Raw genomic sequence first — 18,929 nt, forward strand, 5'->3', positions numbered from 1 at the left:
TTTATGGCTCATCTTTTTCCACAGAATAAACAATATGAAAATGTTCATGTTTTTAATCATATAAGGCCGTTTGACATTACCAGACAAGGTTTTGCAAATTTTTATGGTAGAAATTAAAAAGGGAAATAATGTCTCAACAACAAATGTTTTTTTTTTTTTTTTCAATTGATACGTTTGTTTCTTGGGTGAATACTGACATTTTATCATATATCAATATTGTGTTTATAGCATTAACACTGTAAAGTATCCAATATAGCTTTGATCAGTGAGATTCAGTTTAAACTATTAATTCATTTATTGTCTGCCACTTTATTCAACATAGGTGTTGCAAGACCCATGGGACACGTATTTTATAGTGCACAATTATATTATAGTCCAAAAGGCCAGTTGACCTTATTCAAATGCACTGAGATGCAACCAACTTCAATCACAGCTTCTCTGAGCTGGAACCAAGGACATTTTTGTTTTGGTGATTTTTAAAGAGGAAATATCTGGTCTCAGACACAGACGCTCTGGCATAGACTTGAAACCAGACGTGGCCACTCCGCTATGACATTGACAACCACTGTATCACCAGTCGAGCCAAAATCATTGCAATCGAGCAACATGACTTCCAAATGTCTGTTTTGGTTGTTTCTTTCTTCTTTTTTTTTTAAATCCCTGTCAAATTTGAAGTAACATTCCCGATATTTAAATAATAAAGTGCTCTTGGATTTTGATAAAAGTTCACAATAATCAAGTGTATTCATAGGTTACAAGGAGCTTCCACTCACATTTTCTGGGAAATAAAAGTTCTACTTATGAAATTATATGTTTGTTTATCTAACATGCAGTATTAACATGGTCTCCAGAAAAGTTGTAACAATCTAGTTTGTAGACAAAGATAGATATTGTTAAATGTGATAATAATAATAAGAAACCAGACATCAAGAATAATAGGATGTTTCACTTAGGAAAATGTTTATTCGCCTTTAGAAAAGCATTGAAGCATACTTGTACAATAGAAACCTCCTGGTGAGATGACATTGTTCCGTACCATCAAGTATTTATTAAATTCAAAACAGAGGCCAAGAAGACACTTTAATTCAATGGCATTGGTGAGGAAAGAGAAAATAAAATCCTGTGCAAGTAAAAAGGCCAAAATTATCAAATGATCCCAATATTTTTAACAAATACATGGTTTGAAGTTACATGATTCAAATGAGCACAATTCACGATTTTCCTTAAGCTCATTTGTAACAACGATCTTTTATACTTTGCAGATGTTAAAATACTGCTTTATATTTAAATACAGAGTAAGACTTCCTCCTTAAAGCGCACCCTACCATGTTTCTACGCCATCGCAGAAATGGCGAAATATCCATTTTGTGTCCACCATAGGTTTTCCATACACAACCACTGGTTGCCACCAAATCTTACATATCACATCTAAGATGCTGAGACAAGTCATGCGTGAGTTTTGCACCAGTTTAACCATTTTACCCCATAAACTCGTGACTGATTAGCCCACACACTGTGCAAAAGAACTTTAATAAAACTTAAACAGAACTTTGGAATGTGCAATGAAACAAAATGAAAACATTGAAGACATGGCTCTTTCTAACTTGTACAAATATATACAAAAATAAAAAATACAAGTGGGGAATGGGAGCCAACTAGCAGTGCTATTAGGTTTTTTTGGGGGGTCCTCACAGGTCCCCCTCGGTCTTAATCTTTTTCCTTGGATACCAGTCTCCCAGTTCACTGGAGTCATATGAGCCTGGGTTCTGAGGCTCTTGTTTTATTTGCATCACTGGTGTGGAGGTTTCGGTTTTAACAGCAGAAGTGGGCTTCACTTCTGAAAACTTCATTCCTTCCTGCTCATTCTTGACAGGGGGAAGACAGTCCTGTTTACTTTTCTGAGACAAATCCAGCGGCGCATCTGGATAGTCTGGATTATTGCTCACTAAAGCGTTCAGCGGAGTGTGAGGGGGCCCCCCGAAAGCAGCCTTCACTTCAAAGGGACTGTTGGCAGGAGCAACGGAGAGCGGCGTTTGAGGCAGCGCTTGCATAGCTGGAAGGGCGAGTGTGTCGGGAACTCCAGGTGCGAGTGGCACCTCAGTGGACTGCAGTGGAGCGACTGGAAGAAACACGACCAGATTCAAACCGGGAGGTGGCGGCGTGTCCACGGTTAGCTTCCATAAACCATCCGAGGGAGGACGGCCACCGCTGGGATCCTTTCGTGGTGCAGGAAACCGTGGAGCAAGCCTACTGGAAGTGGAGGCAGTCCTTTTTAACAAGGCTGCAGGTTTAGTGACTGTGCTTAGTGCTTTCGATGACTCAGATTCTGCACTGAGCCTTATGGTCTCCGGCAAGGAGCTCTTCGAGGTCTGGCGTGTGCTGAAATCGCTCTAGAAAAATAATAAGAGACAACAAAGGTTCATTAAAATGCATTGCGAAACAAAACATGCCCTGATGTGAAAGGAAAGGGGTGGAGCGGGCATATTTGACACGGCGGCAGGTGTGGTGACTGGGCTTACTTTTTTCGACGACTCAGATTCTGCACCGAGCGCATTAGTCTCCTGCAAGGAGCTCTTTGAGGTCTGGCGTTTCTTGAAAGTACTCTAGAAAATCAAAGGCAATCAAACAGTTCACTAAATGGCCCAATGTGAAAAGAAAGGCCTTCAGGACACCAAGAATTAATTTAAAAACAAAGAGATCTATCTTTACACCTCCAGCAGTTCGTTCACTTTAGCATATCTGATCCATAAACTTGATGGACCAGAGTCGTATCACCACAAGATGACTCATTCAAATATTTTATGACCGCACAAACTGCATCAACAGTATAATGACGTTGCACAATATGAAAACAAGTGAGAAGAGGATTCCATTTTGCACAAATGGCAAACTGTATAAACTTTGCTCACGTCCTGAAAAAGTCTGAAGTCGACTTGTTACCCAAAAACTCACCGTGGGAGGCGGCGTCTGTCCGCACGTCTTCAGGTGACTGTCGTAGTTCTGCTGGTAGGGGAATCCCAGTCCGCAGGTCTGACACAGGCAGGGCGACTTGCCGGCATGGCCGCCCATGTGCGACATCAACAGCAGGGCAGACCGGAATCCTTTCCCACATTCAGCACACTTCAGCACCCGCTGGTGAGCCCCGGCGTGTTTCTTCAGCTCCTCGGAGGAGTCGAATTGTTGCCCGCACTCCAGGCACCGGATCTCGTCCGCTTTGGTGAGAGACTCCCGGTTCCCCCAGCAGCCCGTGTCCTTCTTGTGCTGCTCGAAATCCTCCTGTTTGGGGAACTCCCGCAGGCACGCCACACAGTGGATGCGGTTGGGCTCGCACTTGTGCTGGTGGTAGAGTTTGGCCAGGCGGAAGTGGCGCCGGCACCGGATGCACGTGTACGGCAGCAGGCCGAGATGGGAGAAGCTGTGCTTCAGGAGCGCGTTCTTCTTGGGGAAAACCAACTGGCAGTCCGTGCATTTAAACGTTGCCGAGCACCTTTTCTTCCGATGGCGCAGTAAAGCCTTTCGGGTTGAGAACTTGCGGCGGCACACGCGGCAAGAAAGCCCGCGCACGCGTTTGTGCACCTGCACGTGCTGTTCACAATCGCTCAGGGATGAAAAGAGGCGCTTGCACAGGTCGCACTCGAAAAACTGCGTCTCAAAGTGGGTGACGGATAAGTGGTACTTCAAACCCTCCGGGAAAGGGAAGGATTTTAAACAGATGCGACACTGGTGGCTTTCCGTTTTCACTTTGGCGTGAGTCCGCAGGTGGGCGCGGTAGCTGTTGACCTGGCAGAAACGCTTGCCGCATTCTGCACAGATGTACGGGCGCGCTCCGGAGTGCAGGTTCATGTGGTCCTTGAATTGTAATTTGGAGGACAGCTGGATATCACAAATACTGCAGTGGTAGTTGCGAGAATGATTTACTGCTGTGGGGGAGAAAGAAAAAAAAAAAAAAACAGTTGTAAGCCAATCTTAAAACCAAGAGTGAGACAAACGAGAAAAAACACTGGCACCAGGACCAGCGTGCACAAATCATAGTGATCTACGAGCAAAAATAATATTTATAATGATGTTCGTTCGATGTGGGAGTGCATATCAAAACAATTCAGGAAACGTTAAGCCATACCACTGTCGACGTCCTCCTCGTCGCCCTCCTCTTCCACTTCGTCCTCGTCTTCCTCCTCGTCGTCATCGCTATCCTTCTCATAGACGAATGAAACTTGGCTGTCATCCGAGTCATTATCGTGCTCCTGGAGCTCTGCCCGTTCCCCTCCAGCAACACTCATCCCAACTGGTTCCTGTTCGTCGTCTGTGGTTTGGTTTCCAGCGGGATGTTCATCAGCCTGAGCCCTGTCAACACCTTCTCCATCTTGCGCGGGACTCAACTGTACACCTGGTGACTGGGGAGACAGTAGAGACTCGTCCGCGGTATTCAAGGTGTGTCTGGCCACACCCATCTCCTTCTCATCTTGGCTTATTTGAAGTCTTTGTTTGTGGGCAGTGGAAAGTGACTTGACACTAGATGAGAGTGAATCAGCAGACGTTGGTGGGCAGCGGGCCGACTGTCTCTCTGACGTCTCTTCTGACTGCAGGATGTCTGGAAATCCCAGTTCTGTTAGCTGGATATCGATGGTGTATTCAATAGACATGGCTGCGGGCTGGAGAGACAAAAAACCACCTTCAATCAACATGAGAAATATGACATTTCAAGATTTTACCTCTGGGATTGATTGACGTATTTCTATACCATTCTATTAACGCAACTCAAAATTAACAGCTAAATATTACATTGATTTAATCTTACCTGTCAAGCATCTACCTGTGTGGATGAGTCCTCTGTTTAGTGGTAAAGTTTGTTTGTTTTTTTTAATCCAGGAAATGTCTTTGTTGCACACCTTTGTCTCCCACCCTGCTCACCTGGCAGGAGGGGCTGAGGCTGGCACGAGGCTTCACCGGCTTCCACCTTCAGCGCTTCACTCCTTTTCTTGCTCAAAACATCCGAAAGGTCGTCCGTCCTACTCCGCAGCACGAAACAATGGATATGTAAATTAATTAGAGCCGTATAGAAGCCAGCCGCCGACAAACAAGCCGACGACATTAGGACAACACAGGAAACCAGCAGGAAGTAGCAGCAGCAAGGGGGAGGAGGGGAACACACACTGCCGCTGTAGCGCCCCTGGAGAACAGGAAGGGAACTGCAGCTCCAATCAGTGCCGAACAGTTCACGGAGAGGATAAACATGATTCAAAGAAAAGCTGCTGCTTGGAATCAGCTCACATTTGGCTTTTTTTTTTTCATAGAATCAACAAACGTAGCTCTGCTGCTCATCCCACAAATGCATGTTACCCTATCAATGTGGCATCATCGTTTTCCAGGGGCATAAGACGCAACCTACCCAACATATTTGCTGTACCTTTTGAATAAAGACATAGCAGATATTACAATTTTAAAGTATCTAACTCGTAAAAGATTCATTCTAATTTATTTGACACTGGATTATAATATGTAAAACATTATGAAGTCCAGTTCTCTGCTGGGACACAATCTGTTAAAGGTCTCTCACAATTGGAAAAGCTTCGGTACGAGTCATAGTGTGTGTTATTGTCTGTTCATTTTTGTTTCCTCAAACTTGTTGGCAATTTATGTTCATTTGGTTTGTGCCAGTTGGTTGAATTCATCTCTCCTGCAGCCATGATGTTTACTTTTCTATGTTTTTTGAAACAAATATATTTTCTGAATTGTTTCCATCAATATCTATACGACATTATATGTGATGTCAGGGGGGTTTCCAACAAAAGACTGAAAGACCCAAACCTGGAGTAAAACAGGGGACTTCTCTGTGTGTGGAGCATGCAAACCACTATGTGGCCATTTGTAAAGTGTGTGTTGCTGTTGTTTCCTTTATGAGACTTGAACTTGTCACAACGTTCTGCTGATTAAAATTAATACAGAAATATGGATTTTTGGGTGAAAAGAAAATCAGGGGAAACTTTAATTGTACTTTGCTACCATAATTGTCAGTAAAATTAACTACAAAGTTAATTTATGAGATGTCATTGTCTCACACAAGGAATATGTATTGAATTATTTGTATTATTTACTTTTGTCATAAGTTTAGTTATAATTTTTAAAAATGTTTTTTAGTTAGGTGTACAAACACCTACTAAGTGAAAATAAAAACACACCCACAGACAAAATGAGGTCATATCAAACCCATTAAATCTGTCTCATTGTATAATTGAAAGGAATAACTCGGGTTGATATCCTGAACACGGAAACAGACATCACACAGTGATTTCTTCAGCAGCCTCCCTCAGGATAGCATGATTTATTACATATTTGCAGTGTCCAGACACATTGCAGTGGAGAGAGAAACAATCCAGTCAGTGAATTACATGATATACACAGTTCGATATGGGACTCTTGAGGCACTGAAGAGCCCATTTCAGAAATGTCTAAGACATGAAGTATTACTTCAATAAGTGAAAAATAATCCAGTAAAATTTTAGGATAAGAGAAATCATAATTATAGTGGATCATTCCGCCCACAGCTCTACTAAACACCCCATATCAAACCTGGAGCACTTAGCCAAAATAGATTTTAGCCCATCTCAATCATGTTCTGTCAAAATTTTGCCCTGATTGAAACTTAATTTAGAGAGTAACATAATCATAAAGATGACATGTAAAAATGCACAATATGAACTGGAAGCTGTACATGAACACATTTTTTTGCTGGGAAACTGTCTACACATTCCAACTTAGTATCTCTACCGGGAATCTATTTCACTTTAAAATATGTATGTTTCCAATGTGTTGAAAATTCTTCTTCCGCTTTCCATTTTTCTCAGCCGCCGCCACCGATTTGTCAGCTTTCGAAGACCGTCCCCGTTTCTTGAAAAACGCTGCTCTCTCGTTGCACTGCTGGCCTTTAGGATACTTCTCCCGGTGCGTTATCCGATCTGACTCCGCTTCGAATTCCTGACCACAACACTAACAGCGGTGGGTTTTGGTCTCGACCTCTGGACACGGGTGATGGAACAGGCGATGAGCACGCAGCGGTCTAGCACTGCGAAAGATTTGATAACAATCTTTACACACCATCTGTTTCTCCGGACACACCGGTCTTCTGTGTGCCGTGAGCTGCGAAAAGATACAACGAAAATACGATTAGAGTTCAAAACACAAATGGGGGCAATTCAAAAGTTACCGTTCTTATATCTCACTCACTTCAGAGAACGTTTTGAAGCTCTCCTTGCAGTCGGCACATTTGAAAGGCTTGTCGTCCTTGCTGTGCGTTGGCTGGTGCAGCGTCAACTCCTCGGACGACGAAAACGTTCTGTCGCACACGTAGCATGTGAACAACGTGTTTCCCTGTGTGGAACAAATGAAGAGGAACCAAAGTTACAACCAGTTGGACCAAAACGTCACGTCTTGCAAAAACAAGTAATATGAAGACCCACTGGGAGTTGTTGACAATAAAACTATGAAAACATATTAAGTTTTCATTTCAAAATTGAATAGCATCACTGTAATGCAATGCACAACAAGTGCAAGACAGCTAATAGAGTTAAGGAGAATACAATTAAATATTATCCTGGATAAACACAATCTTGATGATTTCTGGCTGCTTTGTGAAAATGAGGACAATTTTTTTTAGGCAAAAAAAAAAATACATTGTATGATGTGATCATTACACAAAAATATTAGACAACTACAAATTGGAAGAAAAACACATTTGAAATCTAGGACTTTATGGCTACCAGAGTCCAGAAAAGGGAAAATATGAGCAACAACAGCAGAAAATGCATACACACTGCACAACATGGGAATGTCATGGAGTGTTAAAACAAGGTTAAGCTCAGAGTGGAGCAGATAAAGGAAAATCGTTCTTTATATAGGAATAAATGAAAAAAAAAAAACAGATCTTGGGTTAAAACACAAAACAAAAGAAGCAAGGAGTCAAAGGTGTACCTGCTGAAGCTGCTGCTTATACTCTTCTCTGTGGCTCTTCTTCATGTGCCTCTCCTTGGCTTTGGCACTGCAGAACGTGATGAAACACTGGAAACATTGCAGATTCTCATGCTGGTCTGGAAACATTTAAGAGGAGCGTTTAGTGGGACGCACAGGACTGTCATCCAGAGCGAGGACCGCCAGCAGCAGCAGCACTTACGGGACTGAACAGAAGGAGCTGGAGGACCATTGAAGCTGATGGGCCTGCGGGGCTCTGCTGGTTTCTCAGGGGGGGCGACTGGAGCCGGATCTGGCATGCTCCGTCCCATCACTATGTCCTCAATGTTTAGGATATCCGAGTTCATCCTGCGCTCGGAGGCTGGCTCCTGCAGGATTCTGCGAGGATGTCTCTGCGCGTAAACAAGGTTAAGCTCAGAGTGGAGCAGACAAAGGAAAATCGTTCTTTATATAGGAATAAATGAAAAAACAAACAGATCTCGGATTTAAACACAAAACAAAAGAAGCGAGGAGTCAAAGGTGTACCTGCTGAAGCTGCTGCTTATACTCTTCTCTGTGGCTCTTCTTCATGTGCCTCTCCTTGGCTTTGGCACTGCAGAACGTGATGAAACACTGGAAACATTGCAGATTCTCATGCTGGTCTGGAAACATTTAAGAGGAGCGTTTAGTGGGACGCACAGGACTGTCATCCAGAGCGAGGACCGCCAGCAGCAGCAGCACTTACAGGACTGAACAGAAGGAGCTGGAGGACCATTGAAGTTGATGGGCCTGCGGGGCTCTGCTGGTTTCTCAGGGGGGGCGACTGGAGGTGGATCTGGCATGCTCCGTCCCATCACTATGTCCTCAATGTTTAGGATATCCGAGTCCATCCTGCGCTCGGAGGCTGGCTTCGGCAGGATTCTGCGAGGATGTCTCTACGCGTAAACATGACAAAAAAAGAATGAAGTTCCAGGGTTGATCCACAGCGGGGGGAAAAACACACATTGTTGTGTCACAAAACGCCATCAAAACGCGCTTAATTCAAACCGTGGCTGGCTGATGACGCCCAGTAGATGTAAATAAAATCGTTTAGACAGCAATAAGTAGTAAAGTTGCGCATACAGAAGTCACATTAATATAATTAAAAGGGAGTTCAGTTCCACGGAAATGCCTGAGCTCACATTAGCTCAGTGGACGGTTCCCTTAAGGCTGCTGGCTGCTCCAGCGAGCTTCATGCAGACATGGATCCTCCTGGTGGAAGTAACCAAAGCGAAATGTCTCATCTGGGAACATAAACGTGTTTATGAAGCCCCCGCGTTCTCTCGTTAGCAGCCAGCTAATAACAAAGTGGCGGTCGGCTCGAGCGGGCTCACGTGGCACCTCAGTGGGTTGCAGTGGTGGGACTGGAAGAAACACGACCAGATTCAAACTGGGAGGTGGAGGCGTGTCCACGGTTAGCTTCCATAAACCATCCGAGGGAGGACGGCCACCGCTGGGATCCTTTCGTGGTGCAGGAAACCATGGAGCAAGCCTACTGGAAGTGGAGGCAGTCCTTTTTAACAAGGCTGCAGGTTTAGTGACTGTGCTTAGTGCTTTCGATGACTCAGATTCTGCACTGAGCCTTATGGTCTCCGGCAAGGAGCTCTTCGAGGTCTGGCGTGTGCTGAAATCGCTCTAGAAAAATAATAAAAGACAACAAAGGTTCATTAAAATGCATTGCGAACAAAACATGCCCTGATGTGAAAGGAAAGGGGTGGAGCGGGCTTATTTGACACGGCGGCAGGTGTGGTGACTGGGCTTACTTTTTTCGACGACTCAGATTCTGCGCCGAGCGCATTAGTCTCCTGGAAGGAGCTCTTTGAGGTCTGGCGTTTCTTGAAAGTACTCTAGAAAATCAAAGGCAATCGAACAGTTCATTAAATGGCCCAATGTGAAAAGAAAGGCCTTCAGGACACTAAGAATTAATATAAAAACAAAAAGATCTATCTTTACACCTCTAGCAGTTCGTTCACTTTAGCATATCTGATCCATAAACGTGATGGACCAGAGTCGTATCACCACAAGATGACTCATTCAAATATTTTATGACCGCACAAACTGCATCAACAGTATAATGACGTTGCACAATATGAAAACAAGTGAGAACAGGATTCCATTTTGCACAAATGGCAAACTGTATAAACTTTGCTCACGTCCTGAAAAAGTCTGAAGTCGACTTGTTACCCAAAAACTCACCGAGGGAGGACGGCCACCGCTGGGATCCTTTCGTGGTGCAGGAAACCGTGGAGCAAGCCTACTGGAAGTGGAGGCAGTCCTTTTTAACAAGGCTGCAGGTTTAGTGACTGTGCTTAGTGCTTTCGATGACTCAGATTCTGCACTGAGCCTTATGGTCTCCGGCAAGGACCTCTTCGAGGTCTGGCGTGTGCTGAAATCGCTCTAGAAAAATAATAAAAGACAACAAAGGTTATTAAAATGCATTGCGAGCAAAACATGCCCTGATGTGAAAGGAAAGGGGTGGAGCGGGCTTATTTGACACGGCGGCAGGTGTGGTGACTGGGCTTACTTTTTTCGACGACTCAGATTCTGCGCCGAGCGCATTAGTCTCCTGCAAGGAGCTCTTTGAGGTCTGGCGTTTCTTGAAAGTACTCTAGAAAATCAAAGGCAATCGAACAGTTCATTAAATGGCCCAATGTGAAAAGAGAGGCCTTCAGGACACCAAGAATTAATTTAAAAACAAAAAGATCTATCTTTACACCTCTAGCAGTTCGTTCACTTTAGCATATCTGATCCATAAACTTGATGGACCAGAGTCGTATCACCACAAGATGACTCATTCAAATATTTTATGACCGCACAAACTGCATCAACAGTATAATGACGTTGCACAATATGAAAACAAGTGAGAAGAGGATTCCATTTTGCACAAATGGCAAACTGTATAAACTTTGCTCACGTCCTGAAAAAGTCTGAAGTCGACTTGTTACCCAAAAACTCACCGTGGGAGGCGGCGTCTGTCCGCACGTCTTCAGGTGACTGTCGTAGTTCTGCTGGTAGGGGAATCCCAGTCCGCAGGTCTGACACAGGCAGGGCGACTTGCCGGCATGGCCGCCCATGTGCGACATCAACAGCAGGGCAGACCGGAATCCTTTCCCACATTCAGCACACTTCAGCACCCGCTGGTGAGCCCCGGCGTGTTTCTTCAGCTCCTCGGAGGAGTCGAATTGTTGCCCGCACTCCAGGCACCGGATCTCGTCCGCTTTGGTGAGAGACTCCCGGTTCCCCCAGCAGCCCGTGTCCTTCTTGTGCTGCTCGAAATCCTCCTGTTTGGGGAACTCCCGCAGGCACGCCACACAGTGGATGCGGTTGGGCTCGCACTTGTGCTGGTGGTAGAGTTTGGCAAGGCGGAAGTGGCGCCGGCACCGGATGCACGTGTACGGCAGCAGGCCGAGATGGGAGAAGCTGTGCTTCAGGAGCGCGTTCTTCTTGGGGAAAACCAACTGGCAGTCCGTGCATTTAAACGTTGCCGAGCACCTTTTCTTCCGATGGCGCAGTAAAGCCTTTCGGGTTGAGAACTTGCGGCGGCACACGCGGCAAGAAAGCCCGCGCACGCGTTTGTGCACCTGCACGTGCTGTTCACAATCGCTCAGGGATGGAAAGAGGCGCTTGCACAGGTCGCACTCGAAAAACTGCGTCTCAAAGTGGGTGACGGATAAGTGGTACTTCAAACCCTCCGGGAAAGGGAAGGATTTTAAACAGATGCGACACTGGTGGCTTTCCGTTTTCACTTTGGCGTGAGTCCGCAGGTGGGCGCGGTAGCTGTTGACCTGGCAGAAACGCTTGCCGCATTCTGCACAGATGTACGGGCGCGCTCCGGAGTGCAGGTTCATGTGGTCCTTGAATTGTAATTTGGAGGACAGCTGGATATCACAAATACTGCAGTGGTAGTTGCGGGAATGATTTACTGCTGTGGGGTAGAAAGAAAAAAAAAAAAACAGTTGTAAGCCAATCTTAAAACCAAGAGTCGGACAAACGAGAAACAACACTGGCACCAGGACCAGCGTGCACAAATCATAGTGATCTACGAGCAAAAAGAATATTTATAATGGTGTTCGTTCGATGTGGGAGTGCATATCAAAACAATTCAGGAAACGTTAAGCCATACCACCGTCGACGTCCTCCTCGTCGCCCTCCTCTTCCACTTCGTCCTCGTCTTCCTCCTCGTCGTCATCGCTATCCTTCTCATAGACGAATGAAACTTGGCTGTCATCCGAGTCATTATCGTGCTCCTGGAGCTCTGCCCGTTCCCCTCCAGCAACACTCATCCCAACTGGTTCCTGTTCGTCGTCTGTGGTTTGGTTTCCAGCGGTATGTTCATCAGCCTGAGCCCTGTCAACACCTTCTCCATCTTGCGCGGGACTCAACTGTACACCTGGTGACTGGGGAGACAGTAGAGACTCGTCCGCGGTATTCAAGGTGTGTCTGGCCACACCCGTCTCCTTCTCATCTTGGCTTATTTGAAGTCTTTGTTTGTGGGCAGTGGAAAGTGACTTGACACTGGATGAGAATGAATCAGCAGACGTTGGTGGGCAGCGGGCCGACTGTCTCTCTGACGTCTCTTCTGACTGCAGGATGTCTGGAAATCCCAGTTCTGTTAGCTGGATATCGATGGTGTATTCAATAGACATGGCTGTGGGCTGGAGAGACATAAAACCACCTTCAATCAACATGAGAAATATGACATTTCAAGATTTTACCTCTGGGATTGATTGACGTATTTCTATACCATTCTATTAACGCAACTCAAAATTAACAGCTAAATATTACATTGATTTAATCTTACCTGTCAAGCATCTACCTGTGTGGATGAGTCCTCTGTTTAGTGGTAAAGTTTGTTTGTTTTTTTTAATCCAGGAAATGTCTTTGTTGCACACCTTTGTCTCCCACCCTGCTCACCTGGCAGGAGGGGCTGAGGCTGGCACGAGGCTTCACCGGCTTCCACCTTCAGCGCTTCACTCCTTTTCTTGCTCAAAACATCCGAAAGGTCGTCCGTCCAACTCCGCAGCACGAAACAATGGAGATATAAATTAATTAGAGCCGTATAGAAGCCAGCCGCCGACAAACAAGCCGACGACATTAGGACAACACAGGAAACCAGCAGGAAGTAGCAGCAGCAAGGGGGAGGAGGGGAACACACACTGCCGCTGCAGCGCCCCTGGAGAACAGGAAGGGAACTGCAGCTCCAATCAGTGCCGAACAGTTCACGGAGAGGATTAACATGATTCAAAGAAAAGCTGCTGCTTGGAATCAGCTCACATTTGGCTTTTTTTTTCTTCATAGAATCAACAAACGTAGCTCTGCTGCTCATCCCACAAATGCATGTTACCCTATCAATGTGGCATCATCGTTTTCCAGGGGCATAAGACGCAACCTACCCAACATATTTGCTGTACCTTTTGAATAAAGACATAGCAGATATTACAATTTTAAAGTATCTAACTCGTAAAAGATTCATTCTAATTTATTTGACACTGGATTATAATATGTAAAACATTATGAAGTCCAGTTCTCTGCTGGGACACAATCTGTTAAAGGTCTCTCACAATTGGAAAAGCTTCGGTACGAGTCATAGTGTGTGTTATTGTCTGTTCATTTTTGTTTCCTCAAACTTGTTGGCAATTTATGTTCATTTGGTTTGTGCCAGTTGGTTGAATTCATCTCTCCTGCAGCCATGATGTTTACTTTTCTATGTTTTTTGAAACAAATATATTTTCTGAATTGTTTCCATCAATATCTATACGACATTATATGTGATGTCAGGGGGGTTTCCAACAAAAGACTGAAAGACCCAAACCTGGAGTAAAACAGGGGACTTCTCTGTGTGTGGAGCATGCAAACCACTATGTGGCCATTTGTAAAGTGTGTGTTGCTGTTGTTTCCTTTATGAGACTTGAACTTGTCACAACGTTCTGCTGATTAAAATTAATACAGAAATATGGATTTTTGGGTGAAAAGAAAATCAGGGGAAACTTTAATTGTACTTTGCTACCATAATTGTCAGTAAAATTAACTACAAAGTTAATTTATGAGATGTCATTGTCTCACACAAGGAATATGTATTGAATTATTTGTATTATTTACTTTTGTCATAAGTTTAGTTATAATTTTTAAAAATGTTTTTTAGTTAGGTGTACAAACACCTACTAAGTGAAAATAAAAACACACCCACAGACAAAATGAGGTCATATCAAACCCATTAAATCTGTCTCATTGTATAATTGAAAGGAATAACTCGGGTTGATATCCTGAACACGGAAACAGACATCACACAGTGATTTCTTCAGCAGCCTCCCTCAGGATAGCATGATTTATTACATATTTGCAGTGTCCAGACACATTGCAGTGGAGAGAGAAACAATCCAGTCAGTGAATTACATGATATACACAGTTCGATATGGGACTCTTGAGGCACTGAAGAGCCCATTTCAGAAATGTCTAAGACATGAAGTATTACTTCAATAAGTGAAAAATAATCCAGTAAAATTTTAGGATAAGAGAAATCATAATTATAGTGGATCATTCCGCCCACAGCTCTACTAAACACCCCATATCAAACCTGGAGCACTTAGCCAAAATAGATTTTAGCGCATCTCAATCATGTTCTGTCAAAATTTTGCCCTGATTGAAACTTAATTTAGAGAGTAACATAATCATAAAGATGACATGTAAAAATGCACAATATGAACTGGAAGCTGTACATGAACACATTTTTTTGCTGGGAAACTGTCTACACATTCCAACTTAGTATCTCTACCGGGAATCTATTTCACTTTAAAATATGTATGTTTCCAATGTGTTGAAAAGAAGAAAAAAAAGGGGGGGGGGGGGCTCTGAACCACAAAATGGACTGAATAACTCAAGACACCAAGTAATAAACTCACGGCACACGCATTTCACACACACAGAAAAAAAAAATTAAATCATTTAAAAAAAACAAAGTTAATCAAAGGGGCTTGTGGTCTCACAAACTATGTTTTGTGACACATGAATGGATCAAACATTTGGTTAGTTAATTCAGGAGATGTGTCCGTTCAAACATCTCATCACACTGGACTTTGAATCCAAAACTTCGTAAAATGTCATTTTGAAAAACAAAAAAAAACCCAAACATTCGAAGCTCGTGTTGAACATCAGCTGGAGCACGAGATGTCAAAAGAGAAAAGGAGAAAGAAAAAAAAAAAAAAAAAAAGACAAAGGACAGTAAAATTTTCAAAAAGCATCATCTTTCTGAGGTCCGAGGGTCTCAATTATCTCTTTGTACTTGGTTCTTCGGGCTTCTCCTCCTCGTGGGTTTTCTGGTGAGCCTTCAGAGTGCGCTCGCGGCCGAAGCTCTTCCCGCAGGTCGGACAGGACAGGCGGTCGGCGGCGTGGGCTCGAGACATGTGGGCGTCGAGCTGCTCGGGCCGGGCGAAGCTCTCGTCACATTCTTCACAGGGGTGGGCTTTGCGCGGGGTGTGTTTCTCTTTCTTGTGAGCGCGGAGTTGAACCAGGGCGGGAAACGTGAGGTCACACTCGGGACACGGGTGCTGGCGGGGCGGCGCCGGTTCTGCTTTCGGCTTCTTCTCCTTCGCCGGAGTCTGGCCGTCTTCCTCGGGACTCTTTTTGTCTTCCGCTGCTTTTGGGGGACGGCCACGCTTGCCCGCCACCGCTTTCCCTTTGTCTTCAGCCGGGGGGGCCGCCGCCGCTGCTGCTGCTGCCGGCTCCGACGTGCCACTGGCCTTCTCCGCCTCCTCAGCTTCGTCCTTCTTCTTCCGCTTTCCCTTTTTCTCGGCCGCCGCCGCCGTCGCCACCGCCACCGCCACCGGTTCCTCAGCTTTCGAAGGCCGTCCCCGTTTCTTGAGGGACGCGGCGCTGCCGTTGCACTGCTGGCCTTCGGGATACTTCTCCTGGTGCGCTATCAGCTCCGACTCCGCTTCGAATCCCTGACCACACTTCTTACAGCGGTGGGTTTTGGCGGCGTCCTCCGGCTGTTCCGTCGTCTCCACCTCTGGACGCGGGTGCTGGGACAGGCGGTGAGCACGCAGCAGTCCAGCACTACGAAATATTTCATTACAATCTTTACACACCATCTGTTTCTCCGGACACACCTGTCTTCTGTGTGCCGTGAGCTGCGAAAAGATACGACGAAAATACGATTAGAGTTTAAAACACAAATGGGGGGGGGGGCAATTCAAACGTTATCTTTCTTATATCTCACTCACTTCAGAGAACGTTTTGAAGCTCTCCTTGCAGTGAGCACATTTGAAAGGCTTGTCGTCCTTGCTGTGCGTTGGCTGGTGCAGCGTCAACTCCTCGGACGACGAAAACGTTCTGTCGCACACGTAGCATGTAAACAACGTGTTTCCCTGTGTGGAACAAATGAAGAGGAACCAAAGTAACAACCAGTAACACGAAGACCCACTAGGAGTTGTTGACAATAAAACTATGAAAATATATTAAGTTTTCATTTCAAAATTGAATAGCATCACTGCAATGCAATGCACAACAAGTGTAGGACAGCTAATAGAGTGAAGGAGAATAAAATTTAATATTATCCTGGATAAACACAATCTTGATGATTTCTGGCTGCTTTGTGAAAATGAAGTTTTTTTTAGGCAAAATTTTTTTTACATTGTATGATGTGATCATTACACAAAAATAGTAGAAAACTACAAACTGGAAGAAAAAAATATATAAATCTGGGACTTTATGGCTACGAGAGTCCAGAAAAGGGAAAATATGAGCAACAACAGCAGAAAATGCATACACACTGCACAACATGGGAATGTCATGGATTGTTAAAATAAGGTTAAGCTCAGAGTGGAGCAGACAAAGGAAAATCGTTCTTTATATAGGAATAAATGAAAAAAAAAACAGATCTTGGGTTAAAACACAAAACAAAAGAAGCAAGGAGTCAAAGGTGTACCTGCTGAAGCTGCTGCTTATACTCTTCTCTGTGGCTCTTCTTCATGTGCCTCTCCTTGGCTTTGGCACTGCAGAACGTGATGAAACACTGGAAACATTGCAGATTCTCATGCTGGTCTGGAAACATTTAAGAGGAGCGTTTAGTGGGACGCACAGGACTGTCATCCAGAGCGAGGACCGCCAGCAGCAGCAGCACTTACAGGACTGAACAGAAGGAGCTGGAGGACCATTGAAGTTGATGGGCCTGCGGGGCTCTGCTGGTTTCTCAGGGGGGGCGACTGGAGGTGGATCTGGCATGCTCCGTCCCATCACTATGTCCTCAATGTTTAGGATATCCGAGTCCATCCTGCGCTCGGAGGCTGGCTTCTGCAGGATTCTGCGAGGATGTCTCTACGAGTAAACATGACACAAACGATGAATGAAGTTCCAGGGTTGATCCACAGCGGGGGGAAAAAAACACATTGTTGTGTCACAAAACGCCATCAAAACGCGCTTAATTCAAGCCGTGGCTGGCTGATGACGCCCAGTAGATGTAAATAAAATCGTTTAGACAGCAATAAGTAGTAAAGTGCCGCAAACAGAAGTCACATTAATACAATTAAAAGGGAGTTCAGTTCCACGGAAATGCCTGAGCTCACATTAGCTCAGTGGACGGTTCCCTTAAGGCCGCTGGCTGCTCTAGCGAGCTTCATGCAGACATGGATCCTCCTGGTGGAAGTAACCAAAGAGAAATGTCTCATCTGGGAACATAAACGTGTTTATGAAGCCCCCGCGTTCTCTCGTTAGCACGCAGCTAATAACAAAGTAGCGGGCGGCTCGAGCGGGCTCACGTCGGCTAGCTTGTAGCTACGTGCTAACCAGCGCTAACAACACTGGATGTCTTTCTCATACGAATGCACGATTTCGAGCATTTCCTTCTTGTTTTGATTCATTCCTCGCAGTTCGCACGCGCATCGGCGGCGAATCGATGCGGCTAAGAACTGCCTAAAGCGCGATGTGAAAGGCAGCGATCGTACGTTACCTCGAACCGCTCTTTGGGGCCAGTTTGATTGGGAGAGTTGACCCTAGAAATACAACACCTAGATGGAAATCTTCCCGCCGTCACCGCCGCTCCATCCAGCTAAGATGGCGCCGCGAGGCTTTTCACTCTGTTTACTGATGCCGTGGTGAATAAAACACCACTACGAAATCACGTTTCAGAGGTTAGACTGATAGGTGGTAATCTGTCAATATGCGGACCTAACTAATCCACCAAACAGCAGCGCATGGAATATGAGACCCACCTTTTCTGCACAGATTGGAGTGTTGTGATTCTATTCCTTCTAGATCTATATTGTCTATGTCACGTGACCGAGATCAACTTAGAAAAAAAAGTATTTCAAATCTCATATCTACATTTTCCCCCTCACACAGAGCTGGTTAAGCAGAAATATCCACATTGACAAATTACATTGATCCATTTCTCCTTATATGACAAATCTGTGAGAAACAACCAAATGGAAACGTAATGGAACTTGTGTTATAAATGTGGTAATAACCACATTCTCAACCGACATGTCTCTTGGATCCAATCCCGACGAGAGTGTTAAAAGACATTTTCTCCCTCAAAAGTCCATCAATTCTATATCAGATCAACTTATTTTTAGTAACAGGCTTTGTACCAAGCAAACTCTTCTTAAAAAGCCTAACCTTGATTACAGCTATTCTAACAAGTTACAAATATCCAATATTCCATTTATTTCTAAAATCCAAGAAAAAAGTTGTTGCAAATCAGCTAAATGACCATTCATTATAATGGGCATTTAACATAAATTAATGTATCCAAAATGAAACAGCTTTGATAGATTATTATCAACAAACAAATTTTGTTGTTTTTTTTATTTTATTTGTACAACATATCTAAACTAAACCAACCATTTGCTGGTTTAACAATGCAATACTCATTAAAACTTTGAAGAAAGACCTTCTACAGTTTTGGTAAAAAAAAAAAAAAAAAAGGTTAGCAATACATATACAGTACACAT

At 44.5% G+C, this 18,929-nt stretch overlaps 4 protein-coding genes across 7 annotated transcripts; all 4 read right to left on the reverse strand.

Moving 5' to 3' along the window:
- Positions 1 to 975: 975 nt before the first annotated feature.
- On the reverse strand, positions 976 to 4,436 carry LOC308134091 (uncharacterized protein). Of its 2 annotated transcripts, none has more exons than XM_080501711.1 (4): positions 4,121 to 4,436; positions 2,953 to 3,917; positions 2,520 to 2,603; positions 976 to 2,390 (listed from the first exon to the last, which is right to left on the reverse strand). In XM_080501711.1, exons 1-4 carry the CDS (start codon positions 4,278 to 4,280, stop codon positions 1,689 to 1,691), a joined length of 1,911 nt encoding a protein of 636 aa, XP_080357837.1. In that variant the 5' UTR covers positions 4,281 to 4,436; the 3' UTR covers positions 976 to 1,688. The 2 variants fall into 2 exon arrangements, with proteins under 2 accessions (XP_080357837.1, XP_080357836.1); XM_080501710.1 differs by having other exon boundaries at positions 2,953 to 3,920.
- Positions 4,437 to 6,295: 1,859 nt separating this feature from the next.
- Positions 6,296 to 9,148, reverse strand: LOC308134034 (uncharacterized protein). Its single transcript, XM_080501634.1, has 6 exons — positions 8,690 to 9,148; positions 8,491 to 8,606; positions 8,168 to 8,357; positions 7,969 to 8,084; positions 7,225 to 7,368; positions 6,296 to 7,137 (listed from the first exon to the last, which is right to left on the reverse strand). The coding sequence occupies exons 1-6, from the start codon at positions 8,832 to 8,834 to the stop codon at positions 6,988 to 6,990; spliced, it is 861 nt and encodes a 286-aa protein (XP_080357760.1). The 5' UTR covers positions 8,835 to 9,148; the 3' UTR covers positions 6,296 to 6,987.
- Positions 8,758 to 13,073, reverse strand: LOC308134032 (uncharacterized protein). 3 transcript variants are annotated; one of them, XM_080501631.1, is made up of 8 exons: positions 12,898 to 13,073; positions 12,107 to 12,638; positions 10,941 to 11,908; positions 10,508 to 10,591; positions 10,180 to 10,380; positions 9,747 to 9,830; positions 9,126 to 9,618; positions 8,758 to 8,879 (listed from the first exon to the last, which is right to left on the reverse strand). In XM_080501631.1, the coding sequence occupies exons 2-7, from the start codon at positions 12,627 to 12,629 to the stop codon at positions 9,148 to 9,150; spliced, it is 2,331 nt and encodes a 776-aa protein (XP_080357757.1). In that variant the 5' UTR covers positions 12,630 to 12,638; positions 12,898 to 13,073; the 3' UTR covers positions 8,758 to 8,879; positions 9,126 to 9,147. The 3 variants fall into 3 exon arrangements, with proteins under 3 accessions (XP_080357757.1, XP_080357758.1, XP_080357756.1); XM_080501632.1 differs by having other exon boundaries at positions 10,941 to 11,905; positions 12,785 to 13,073; XM_080501630.1 differs by having other exon boundaries at positions 12,785 to 13,073.
- A 1,210-nt stretch (positions 13,074 to 14,283) lies between these two features.
- znf576.2 (zinc finger protein 576, tandem duplicate 2) lies at positions 14,284 to 17,956 on the reverse strand. Its single transcript, XM_080501228.1, has 5 exons — positions 17,927 to 17,956; positions 17,106 to 17,295; positions 16,907 to 17,022; positions 16,203 to 16,346; positions 14,284 to 16,109 (listed from the first exon to the last, which is right to left on the reverse strand). Exons 2-5 carry the CDS (start codon positions 17,248 to 17,250, stop codon positions 15,249 to 15,251), a joined length of 1,266 nt encoding a protein of 421 aa, XP_080357354.1. The 5' UTR covers positions 17,251 to 17,295; positions 17,927 to 17,956; the 3' UTR covers positions 14,284 to 15,248.
- Positions 17,957 to 18,929: the final 973 nt, after the last annotated feature.

Source organism: Blennius ocellaris (assembly GCF_963422515.1).
Source record: "Blennius ocellaris genome assembly, chromosome: 8".
Taxonomy (NCBI): Eukaryota; Metazoa; Chordata; class Actinopteri; order Blenniiformes; family Blenniidae; genus Blennius; species Blennius ocellaris.